The sequence below is a fragment of the Notothenia rossii genome, assembly GCF_949606895.1.
Source record: "Notothenia rossii genome assembly, chromosome: 5".
Classification (NCBI taxonomy): Eukaryota; Metazoa; Chordata; class Actinopteri; order Perciformes; family Nototheniidae; genus Notothenia; species Notothenia rossii.
Window position 1 is genome coordinate 69,453,900 of NC_136903.1, and position 12,500 is coordinate 69,466,399.

The 12,500-nt window shown below is 41.3% G+C and overlaps 2 protein-coding genes across 3 annotated transcripts in view; one reads left to right on the forward strand and one right to left on the reverse strand.

Moving 5' to 3' along the window:
• Window positions 1-1,103, forward strand: part of aurka (aurora kinase A) — a 28,394-nt gene extending 27,291 nt beyond the window's left edge. For both annotated transcript variants that reach the window (XM_079683740.1, XM_079683739.1), the window contains exon 9: window positions 595-1,103. In XM_079683740.1, coding sequence (XP_079539866.1) covers window positions 595-765 — 171 coding nt within the window. In that variant the 3' untranslated portion in view covers window positions 766-1,103. The remainder of the gene's footprint in view (window positions 1-594) is intronic.
• Window positions 1,104-3,205: 2,102 nt separating this feature from the next.
• Window positions 3,206-7,795, reverse strand: slc32a1 (solute carrier family 32 member 1). The gene is made up of 2 exons (XM_079683736.1): window positions 6,841-7,795; window positions 3,206-5,684 (listed from the first exon to the last, which is right to left on the reverse strand). The coding sequence occupies exons 1-2, from the start codon at window positions 7,231-7,233 to the stop codon at window positions 4,497-4,499; spliced, it is 1,581 nt and encodes a 526-aa protein (XP_079539862.1). The 5' UTR covers window positions 7,234-7,795; the 3' UTR covers window positions 3,206-4,496.
• Window positions 7,796-12,500: the final 4,705 nt, after the last annotated feature.

Sequence of the window (12,500 nt, forward strand, 5' to 3'; positions counted from 1 at the left end):
ATGTGTGATGAAGGTGTTTAACTGGACTATATCATGCAATCGAAACTGAAACTTAAGCTCTCTCCATTGCGGAGATATTCCTGCGAGAGTGGGGAAAACTTAAATTTATTTATTTATTTCAAATGTGAAATTTTACCAATATACTCACGGGCCACTAGGGGGTGCTCACGGACCACCAGTGGTCCGCGGACCACACTTTGAGAAGCACTGGTCTACACGATCACTCTTGTAAACCAACCATTTTTAAAACTAATACTCCTCGTCATATTATTTGTTTTCTCCTGGCATCTCAAACTACGTGACCCAGAGCAAGTTAAGCATTAAATAATAATGATTCAAAACTGAATACATGATATAAACAGCTGATAATGCGACATGGCAGAAAAACCTTGATTTCTGTGACTTTAAAGGAATTCAGTAAACGTTATATTTTGTAGTTGCATTTATAGAAACTATTAAAATGTGGTGATAAAGTTTAGTTTTTTCTTTTTTTGTGTGGTTAAGGTACCTTGAAAGTGCTTGATTGTCCTCTTAAAATGCTGTACAAGTCCGATGTTTAATCTTTGTACCAATATTTCTGTCTTTGTCTCCCAGGTTGAGTACACTTACCCCGCACAGTCTGACATCAGTGCCGGAGCCAAAGACCTGATAGCCCGGTTGCTGAAACACAACCCCATGCACAGACTGCCCATCCAGGGAGTCCTGTCCCACCCCTGGGTGGTGGAGACCGCCACCAAGAAACCCACAACCATCAGCCAAGAGTAGCCCGGCCTCTGAGTCTCATTGTGTCCCTCCACCCAAAACCTGAAGTTTGTATGTGGGGGCGCAGCAGAGTAGAACACAGGCTGAACAAAGGTGTGAAACATGAACACCAGTGTGCCGCTGATTTATCAGAATCTGCCCTATTGACTTTAATATCACTTCATTTAAATGTCACTTCCTTATCTCTTTTATCTTCCTTTCCTTGTCTCGAATGGAATTTTATGTCTGTAAATATTTCACTTTTATTTGTGTAATTATGAAATGTTAAGCTTTTCTAAAATGCCGTTACTTGAAATAAAAAGATGACTTATCTTTTGTGAAATATGTCACTTTGGAATTAAGCATTTATGTCTGTTAGTGAAAATTATTTTTGTTTTGTCTTAAATGAATTTCAAGTTCTAATTTATTTTTCTTTACTTGCACTGATATCCAATGAGCGACATTGTGTCTACACCCCGCCTCGTTTTTATTAAGCGGCCAGCAGAGGGCGCCAGCATACCACTAGAGTTCTCTTTGGAGCTCGTTACAGATAACAGTCAGTATTACATCCGTAGTTAAAGGTGGGGTAGGTAATTTTGAAGAAACCAGCTCGAGTGCGCTAGAATTTGAAAATACACAGCCGGAAAAAATCTGCCATCTCCTTACAGAGCCCCTCCAACACACACGAACGCGCACATGACCAATGAGGGCACGAGATAAGTTTGTGCTCAGATGGAAGGCTGACAGACAGGCAGGTAGGCCAGTTACTTTAGCCGGGTCGGCTAAAATGACTGGTCGTACTTTTTACAGATGACTTTTTTTTTTTATGGATTTTTTTTTTTTTGTCAAAGCAGATACTCATTGCTATCGGGATGTTAAGAGCATTCCATCGAATATAACAAGTGTATCCCGAGTCGGTTTCTCAAACTTACCTACCCCACCTTTAATTAATTGGTTTCACACATTATTTCTTCTACAATAAAATGTTAAGATATAGAGAAATTATTTTGCCTGATGGATTACAAAGACTATCAATAAACTTGAATTACAAATAAGTGCAAACTACAATGTAGATTACGGTTAGGGTACTTTTTATAGATGACTCGACAGGGATGTTATCTAGAGGCAGTTACTTAAATGTCACCTATTGTGCAAAATCTACTTTTTCATGTCTTTTATACATAAATGTGTCCCCTTTTGTTAAAAGAGTTTCAGGAAAAAAGGTCCTCTTTTCGTCCTTATCCATCTATATGAAAATGAGCTGATCAGATTTTGGCCACTTTATCATGTCATGTTTTTTTTTCCGGCCTTACCACCATTAGCCAATCACCAACCAAGGTAACACCCTTATCACCTGAATCTCCTCCTAGAGTGCTTTCTTTTTTATTCTTTTTTTAAACTAAAGATTGCGTGGGGGGTGACAGTTCGTTTGCATTACAGCTACAGATACAGCACTTTAGAAACGGCTGAAACCGAGGGCTTTACTCACGATCTGGGATTTCGATCCTCTTCAGAGACATATATTGTATATATGAGACTTATTATATATTGTTCAAATAATGGGGGAGAGATACCGTGCCTTAAAGGCCAGTTATTCAAACCAAAAATCCTTGTGATTTATCATTTTTAATGCTGTGAAGCCGACTGCTGCAATTATTCAGTTTTGAAGCATAATCTCTCCTGTCCACTAGGGGGCTCTCCAGGCATGATGTGTAGAGAAACCGAGAGGATTTTAGAGGCAAATTCATCCAATTACTTGATAGTCATGTCAGCAGTCTCATTAAAGTCGTGATTTTGCTCTGTGTGTTTTTATGACTAGTTGATAGAAAATACTGACCGGTGATGTGTGTCCGCAGAAAAACTGAATTCTCCATATTGGCGTTTTTCTTTTAATATTGAAAAAATGTTTGGGTTTTATTCAAATGATGTTTAAGGGGCATCTACTTGTGCTTTTCATCCGTTAATCCGGTGATCACATGAGAAACATCACTTTTCTGTCCCTGCAGTTTCATGTGAACCGGCCCTTTTCAAGCTCCTATAGTTAGGGTGGGCTTCATCCAAGCATTCACATAGGTAGTTTTTTGTTTCCATAGCTGGGGATTAGCCCATTCAGTGAATAATCGCTCTATCCAGATGTTTTGCGCAGAAAATCAACACGGTGGATGAACAGGTCCACCATAAAGCCGGATTCATGCCTGCAGCAGGAAATCTGTCGAGATGATTTTGGCAAGGCCCATTTGTTCTTAACTTCCATAGACAAAGCTTGAACATGTAGAACATATCTAGAATAAATGTGATAGTATTTGTAAAAGCTCGAGTAGGCCTGTATCTACACCAGCCCCCCCCCTCTCTCAAACACAGGTAATTATTGTCTCCAAGCCACCAGGCCTATGCAGCCTTTATGCTGTCAATGGACATTAATTTAGATTTCTTCTGGACAAATATGAATGCGACTATTTTCTCCATCATTTTCTGTCTTTTATTATAGAGAAAAAAAAATACATGTTCTGAACGTTTTTCGTTTTACATAAAATCACACACATTTTTACAATATAATTTCACTTATTTGTTTATTCTTTAATATTAATTTCACAATATATGATAACGACTTTGAGATATACATTCCATCTTTTTGAAACCACAATAACACACTACACACACGGTTTTATAACATTTCCACAGGACCCATTGGATTGCACAGAATGAAAAATGTCTGTACATTTTCCTTTTAATTATCTATTTTTTTCAGATTCAGACACCGAATTTTTGAGACGAGTCTATCAAATTAACTTTAGAACAGGCCATGAGTTTTCAAATGTAATGGAAAAAAGCATTATGGTAAATTGAGTGTGCAGAATTTCGGGGTCCCCATCTATTGAATTTGGTTTAGGGCTATGGGTGTGTATTACAGGTCAGGTGAATTTTGTTATTGCCGATTTTAAAAGCTCATCAAAGAACATTTCAAATATTGGAGAAAAAAATATCAAAGCATTTACACTTTCAGGCAGGAGAAACCAATTTGGAGATTGTTTAATTTACACTTCCCAGTTTCATTAAGCTTTTATGTGTCTGAAATATAATACATTCAATGCATAGTTCATATAGCTGCTGTGTACTTCTTTGATATCGTGCATTTCCAGTATTTTAAACTGCTCGGGGAAGGTCCAATGTCCTCATTTCTAACGAAACTTCTGTTATCTCTAAAAGCAATCGTCGGTTGCTGGTTATGCCATTGTGTTATTTCTGTGTCCACAGGCCTTTCTGGATTTAACACCACATTCACTGCCCATAATCATAATGGAAATCACCTAAAGAAGTAAGTGGTTTTTTATTTTATATTATTTTTAATGAACTTATCTTAAATCACATTATGCTGTCGAAAGTCCATCCATCACAAACTGTAGCGTTACATGAAGTGAAGTCATGAAGACATACTGCCCTTTTTGCAATTGTGTTTAACTTCAATATTGTAAACGTTCACTCCACTGGAAAATATGTATATGTACGTCTGTACGCATATTTATACAACATGTACTGTCCATATAGTGTGTTGTGGATGCATTGGTTTCCCTCACTGCACTACTTGTGTGTGTAAGCGCGCGTTTTTTCTGAATTGATGCAAGAGTGCATGAAAATGTCCGAGTGTATTGTGCGCGCTTTTACGCATGAATTAAGCAGAGGGGCTCGTGTGTTTTTAATTGTTTTCACTAAACGGGGATTTGCAGTTAACATCTAGTTCCAGCAATAGCTCGCGTCTACTCCTCTATGTTATATTTGAAAGCCTCTATGAGCCCTTCCATTGAGTGGATGAAACCAGATATGCTGCATATACCTCCTATTACAAAGATGGCGACATCAAAGAAAACCTGGTGCCATAGCAGCTTTCTCCATAGAAGCCTGAGGTGGAAGAGGCTGGGGAGCAAAAAGCACAGGCCTGCACCTGTCAGGCTGCCAGTGAGGCCCATGAGGAGGGCGAAGTGTGGCACAAAAACCGCCATGAGCAAGGTGAACACGACAAGGGTACATCTGAGAGCGAGTCCCCAGGGTTTTATGCGTCCATCACCTCCGTAGCAATCCGGAAAGGTCGCACGTCCTCCGTCCTGGAAAAAGGATTTCTCAAAAACCTCGACAGCAGCGAAAAACGGCAGCGGATACGACAGCAAAGCTTTTGCCACTAGAAAGATGTTGACGACGGCTCTGATGGTGGAGGGCAGGTTGTCTGTGATGACCTCCTTGGTTGCATCAGCCCAGGTCAAGTAGGCCACCAGGGCGAACAGGCCCTTGAGGATACAGGCAGCGATGTGAGTCCAGTTCATCATGCAGTGGAAGTCGCTGGGTTTCGACATGCTCCCCTCCATGGATGGCAGGAAGATCTGCGAGGTGTAGCTGAACACGATAATCCCGATGGAGATGGGGAACTTCTTGACATCGATGTAAAACTTGACCTTGTCCCAGGCCCAGTCCCTGGCTCTGGAGAGGCAGTAGGCTATCACCAGGACGTTGATGACGAAGTGAGCCATGGTGCATAGCAAGCTGAACTTGGAGACGGCTTTCAGGCTCTTGAGGAAGGCGCAGGGGAGCAGGGCGACGGTGGCGAGGATGGCCCAGGACTTCTGGGAAATGGGCATGGTGGGGAAGCTGTTATACATGAGATTGCCACTGACAACAACATACAGGATGCAAGTCATCACCAGCTCTATGATTTGGGCTACATTCACGATATGGCCACCTAAAGTCGGGAATCTGGGCGCGCAGCAGGCGTTGGCAATGTCCACATAGGATTCCCTCACACGGACCAGCCGCCCGTCTTCGTCCTCTTCGTACAGGCAGGCAATGAGGATTTTCCCCGTGTAACAGCACACCACGGCGGCGAAGATAATGAGAAAGAGTCCGAGGTATCCTCCGTGCAGGATGGCGTAGGGCAACCCAAGAACGAACATCCCCTGAAAATTGAAAAAAAAACAGAGACGGTCATTGTAAATGGGTTACACTTTTAGGATTTAAATAGGCCTATCAGATTATTAATACTTATGAACACATTATTTTGTATACAAATTAGGCTAAAACACATCTTATTATTTTCTTATTATAATGTGCGGCCTTGTCTGTGGTCTGCCTGTGTCTTCAGTTGATGTCAGTCTCGGTTTCATGTTGTGGGTTTTCCACTTTGCTTAAAGCAGAATCCACCCGCCTCTGACGTCACATCACCACGAGCTGAAGGAGACACACTCTGACGTCACGGTGACCGCCGTGACCACAGCCGTGATAAGGCTTGAAAGCGATTGCGTCTAGGGATTTTTGTCGCATAGCCTCCACACGCTGCAGACTCCACTCTCTCGAGTAAATCCTCGCACTTTGAATTATGTTAGAGCAAATAATCTCCGCAAAATATATATGTTCTGCTAGTTATTGGAATAAATGTGACACAAACTATTATTTTATGTTGCGTAATAAAGTGCCCTTGTATTAAAATCGAAACCCTCTCAATCTTTATGTTGCAAATAATTGTGGTCAATTTAAATAGCCCTTAAATGTTCGAAAACGATTAAAAAAAAAGAGGCCTTAGTTATTATTTTCTAAAGTTATTATAGCCTACGGTCACAGTCGCCAAAACGATTGTGATGTTCTTTATATATTAATTTATTCATAGCCATGCGGAGTACGTCGTTATCAGGGGCGTGCATCGGTGACACTGGACATCACTATACAGACAAAGAATGTGTGTGTTGAAGAGGAGGAGGAGGAGGAGGAGGAGGGGGGGGGGCACAGGGCATCATCTATCTCCCTTTTTTCAGCGCATTACAACGCATGAACTGCTCCAAAATATCTGCATTGCTCCAGCATTAATATATGAGAACATAATAAATGGGGAGTTCAAATTATTACACTAAACATAATTCAGGTGACCCCTTTCTACAGTGTTAAAAAAACAAAAAACGTTATGATGTTGCTTCAAAGGGATCCAACTTTGAACATGAATATTTAATCAACCTTTTATGCAGTTGCAGGTGTGAGTTTAATCTACAATTTCACAGCTGCTTTGAAGGCGACTCAGCCTATCACAACCGCCCGTTTATAATCCGTGAAATGCATCTTTACCTGGATTGCATTCGTGACGTTCCAGCCCGCCTCCCACGTGGTGATTTTTGGTTTTTCTTCATTCAGCTCGTTCGCCGGGTCTCCGTCTTTTGAGGCTGAGCGCGCTGGCCCGGTGCCGTCTCTCTGGTAGTGGCTGTCCCCACCCAGCCCGCCTCCATCCCCGCTCCCCTCTCCTCCCACCTCATCGGTTGTCAAAATGTCCATCTGCATACCTTGCCGGTGGTCGTAGTCCAGGTCATCGCAGGCGGCGAAGCCCAGACCCTCCTCATCGGTGGTGGCCTGGAAGCCCATCCTGGCGAACATCCCGCTTACCTTTGCCTGGGATTTGTTGGAGACGGTGGTGGCTGCATTTGACAGTTTATTAGAAAGCTTGCTTCTGATTAACGTTGCCATGTTTAGCTCCTTTCGTAAGTCGCGATCGTCTGCAGCTTAATTAGTGTTTTCTCCTCCAGTCAGTAAAAATGTGAGGCTACTTTGGATGACAGCTCTTGGTTCTCTGCATTAGATTCAGCCACAGGGATAAAGCGCACGTTTTGTTTCAAGACACCGACGGTTTTCAGTTGCTATCTCCAGTTCTTGTTCAAAGTACTCCTGCTGCTCTTGATTATCCCCAGGTTCATGTCACCTTCAGACGTCGCTGCTCCGTTTCTGCATCTTGGCACTGCCCTCTGATGCTCGAAGAGAAGCGCACCTATGCAGTCTCTGAGGCGGTGTGCGCAAAAGCTTTACGCACGAAGAAAGGCGAGCCACAGGTTTCTGTAGGGCCTGTAATATCGTTTTCTTTTGGGTTATAAGGTGGCAGGCAGCGTTTCCAGGAGTTGGTTGTCGGTTTTCAGGTGCTTCAACTGATGCCAATGCGGTACGGTGGAGCCCGGAGGGGGAGGCAGGGAGGAGACACGTGTCCTCATCAGCCTGCCAATGCAAAGCACGTCTCCAGCCCTCCCAGTGCCCCACCAGGAGAGAACGGGAGAGATTTGCTGCATTTCTAGGGGAGGTGCTTGCGGTACCCCCACCATCCCTTCCCCAACCCATAATCTATAATACCTCATCCTGACATCCAATGACATTCTGGGGGCCTCAAATCCTGCATAACTTTACGCATATAAAAGGAGGCTGGAATTTTACAAAAACATAAACTCTTTGGACAAGGTGAATAAAATACAAAACTAGGATTTACTTTTTTCAAAATAAATCTTAATTCCTTTTTGTATTCATTATTGTTTTAAGCGAGAAGAGGACGTGGGGCATTAACATAGTAACCCAAGTTGTTTCTTGGATTACATGGATCCGGTTTAAAATCCGTATTGCGTTTGTTGATCAGGAGAATGTTATGTATTTTCGTGCGCTTTTGTTTTTGCTAATTTATGGTAAGACATAGAATCATGGACGGACCTGTTTTGTTATAGCATTTCAAAGTTGTCAATTTTTTCCTGAATTAAAACTTAAAATGTAATCTTCTATTATTCTTCCATCTTTGTTTCCAGGCTGACTTCATTCAGGACGCTCATTCGTTCACTCATTCACCCATTCCATAATTTACTCATTTACTCACTGTCTGTGATGACGTGACAATCTGAGGCATGGTGGTGTTTTTATATAAATATGCATTTGTCACGCGATATTTTCATTAAAAAGTCTTGAGTCAATTCAAGCATCTTTGAAAAAATAAATATGTTTATGTGTGTGTTAACTCAAGGTAGTATTTATTTAAAAAATACATTTGAAATCGAGTACTTCAGCTTTTTATTTATTTAAATAAAACATATATCTAAACAGCCTGTACAGTACAATTCCCTGCTTTATATATTTGTTCAAATAGAATTCAGTAACAACCAGGTGGTAAACCTATTCTTATTCCTCTAATTTGCTTGTGTTAACACCTTCAAATAATCCTAACAATATGTCTGGCTGCTTCCCATTAATGTAGCCTCAGTGATTTAGTAACCCAGATCTAAAGTGCTGTAAACAGTTTGTTGACATTGCCTTGTCACAAGTACTTTGTGTCCGCCATGTTTAGTGTTTCCTCAGGCTGCAGTATCAAGAGTTCAGCACCATGATACAAAGCACTGGCCCGAGTTAACATACAGTAAGTAATCCGGTCTGTCACTGTTTGTACGACCAGACTATTCGCTCTACGCTGGATAATAAAATAATATCATGGCCTATTAAAAGCTCTAGCACTGGTCTCATTGAATAGGCTGTAAAGTGATATGAGCTGCGATTCAGAGGAATAACATAACCCACATCCCCAACTGCTGACCAAGGAGGAAAGGTCTGCTATTATTTTAATCCAGATTTTAATTTAAAAGCCTGAAATGTAAAATATTTAAAGGAGGATAACACACCTGTCTGTTCTGTTAATGTTAAACGTTATTTATAATAATAATGAAACCCTCTTTAAAGTCGAATCATGTTTTGTTGGATTAAAATGAGATACAAACGAAAAAGCAATTAATCCTTAAACGCAGACAAAGAACATAATAGCTAAATAGTTTGATGCATTGTTCGTTTGGATTTATTTATTTGATCATCTCGAACTAAATACAGGATGGAACAAGAATGCATCCCGATGGTTTCACTGAGCTGCAGAAGAGGGAGAGCAGGCCGAGCTTTATCAGGCCTTTGCATCTCTGTGAAATCTCCAGCTCGATTAAACGAGAGAGCTTGAGTCATACAGATAGCCTACACTGCTCACTTTGTATAGCTCCTGCATGCGTGCGTTTTCTTTTTGTCCTGATTTTCAGTGGTGGAAACGAAAATGGCTGCTGGTTCCTGCATCCCTGACTAAAGGAGTTAATGACAGAGCTGTTATCAGCGAGTTGCAGCCGCTCTGATCCGCGCTGTCTGATGGAGGCTGCTGCAGGATGAAAAGAGCAGCGCTGACACAGGCAGCAGGTTACAGCAAAGACCTTTTCACGACCCATAGGCTAATAATAACAACACTAATAATAATGATGTAATAATATAACACGTTTGTCATGCATTTAAAGATATTTTACACTCAGTTTACAATAAGAATCAGGTTCATTATAGCCATATCATGAATCCAACACGTTCACATGGACATCATTTGTCTCAGCGTGCTCACGTGTGGCCTCATTTCAAATGCAACTTTTGCCCTATATTATTGTGCAAAGTGATGGATTTAAAATATTTGGAGGCTTAAGCTGACAATATGGGTTTACTTTCAGGCTTTGCAAATAATTTCACACGTTTGATCACACTGTTATTTTTGTAGCGTGCACGGTGTCTCTGTGATGTGTGGTTATCCGGCTGCAGGAGAATGAAAGTGATTTTCTCAGTTTATAACCCGTCCTTAGAGTCATCAGAAGGTCAGGGTGCTACGTCCCAGGAGGTTCCTCGTGTCTGCCGATACAGATATGACCAATCAAAGCTCTTTATCTGCTTTGTGTTTGACCCGCATGTCCGATACCCATCGGTGAGGCTTTTCTTCTTCTTCTTCTTCTTCTTCTTCTTCTTCTTCTTCTTCTTCTTCTTCTTCTTCTTCTTCTTCTTCTTCTTCTTCTTCTTCTTCTTCTTCTTCTTCTTCTTCTTCTTCTTCTTGGTGATAGAAAGTGAAATCCAAAACGGCATTGTGATCGCACTGTGTCCTCAAATTCATTTCCTCCTGAGTACCCACCCCCCACGCACACTGTCCCCCCTCCTCCTCCTCTCCCTCCTCAGTATTTCACCCCCGGCTATCCCTTTTCACATTACACACATGGGTGAGCTGGCACAAGGTTCTCCGCCTCCATGTAACCCCCCTCCCAAACACACACACACACACACACACACACACACACACACACACACACACACACACACACACACACACACACACACACACACACACACACACACACACACACACACACACACACACACACACACCGACACACACCGACACACACACCAACCCAACCCCCAATCTTTTTCTAGTATCACTAAAATAAAAGCATAATTTTTGCTATAATTGGGGCGGATACTATACATATAGAAAAACGGAGACTATAGACTACCTGCTTTGTGATTATTATAATCTACCAACTAATATGAAAATAATAAATGTTACAGACAATGTTTTTTGAAATGGTGCAACGTGTACTACATTTATATTTGGCTGCACCAAGGCAAACTGGATTTTATGTTTCCATGGCGTTGACTGCAATTATGTAGCTCAACAATGACTTTCATTGTAGGCTATCATTACCTCATCCATTAAACGTTCTCAATGAGACAAGGTAATGACGAAGTGTGTGTGTGTGTGTCACATGAATCGTTTGACGCACGACCCAGATTGCGCATGGATAAGAGAGTATTTGAGGGAGAGATAGAGCTGTGAATGCTGCGATTTTGCAAATACATTTTTGTTAAAGAAAGGATAAAAATGATTCTAGAAACCGAAGCATCCATCCCGTGTGCCGTCACCTGTCTCTTAACCCATGACTGCCTGCTGCTGTGGCTCTGAGCCAGCAGTGAGGCAGAAAAATACAACCCAACACTCCCGCAATTAATAAGGGACAGTGAAAAGGCTCTTTGGGGACTATGGAGGAGGGAAATTAGCCCACATCAGGCTAATCAGAGGACCTCACAGTCCATTAACATTTGCATCACAATCCCAGGTAGCACGCTGTCTGTGTTATCCACTATATTGTGTTTTGTCTGCTCTGAGCAGGTTTGTGCAAATGGCTTTGAAATCAGAGAGGGAGAGAAACACATTTCAGAGGCTGTTCATGGTGGAGTCCAGATTTCAGCACCGCGGACAGCGTTTGTCTCTATTCAGCAGCTTTAGGGAAAATCACATTTTAACATTTGTAATGCGTTTTGAGATTCATTCTTGGCCTGAGCAATCCTCAGCACAAAGCCACTAACTCTAGCGAGGCGTTTGGATTTAAGTGTGCAATGCCATTAGATGACACATTTTAGAGACAGACGTCAGTGACTGACCTGGGCTTAGAAACGTTGAGAGATTGTATGAGCGTTTATCTGAATTTAGTTTAATGTGCTTCCGGAAATTAAATCCCAATAACATTGTCATGCTCTCATTGTTTCCCTACTGTTTGTAACAAGAGGATTATTGTTATGCACCGCAGCTTTACTACCTTCACCAATGTTTATCTTGAGGAAAATTATGATTCAAAAGAACACATTTAATAACATCAAAATTACAGATATAGTGTAAATTAATCTTTACTCCATCAATTCCCATTTGAGACCCGAATGTGTCTAAAATTAGGTCAGGGTTGGACATAAAAACATGTATAATCTATATTTACTACTATGGTAAGTAAGTAAGGTAATCTCACTCAGATCAATATCCCTGCCATGCCGCACAAGGAGCCTTACACATACAGTAGATAAATATCCAGTCACACACAACTACAAATGTTTCAAATCAAATCAGATTTTTAAATTTCAATGACATATCACACACACATATTGAACTAATCTGATATATTGGTCTTGAATGCCCCTTGAAACATTTAGTTTCTGTATCAAGAGCAGAATCTGCATTTATGCTATATTTTCATTGCCTATCAGGATAATGAGGTACACTGCTTTTTGACAAATGTGTCTGCGTGTAAAAGTTGTATAAACCAGGCTAAGGCCATGACAAACAGCACACAAAGACCATCGGACATTACACCTGAACAAATCCA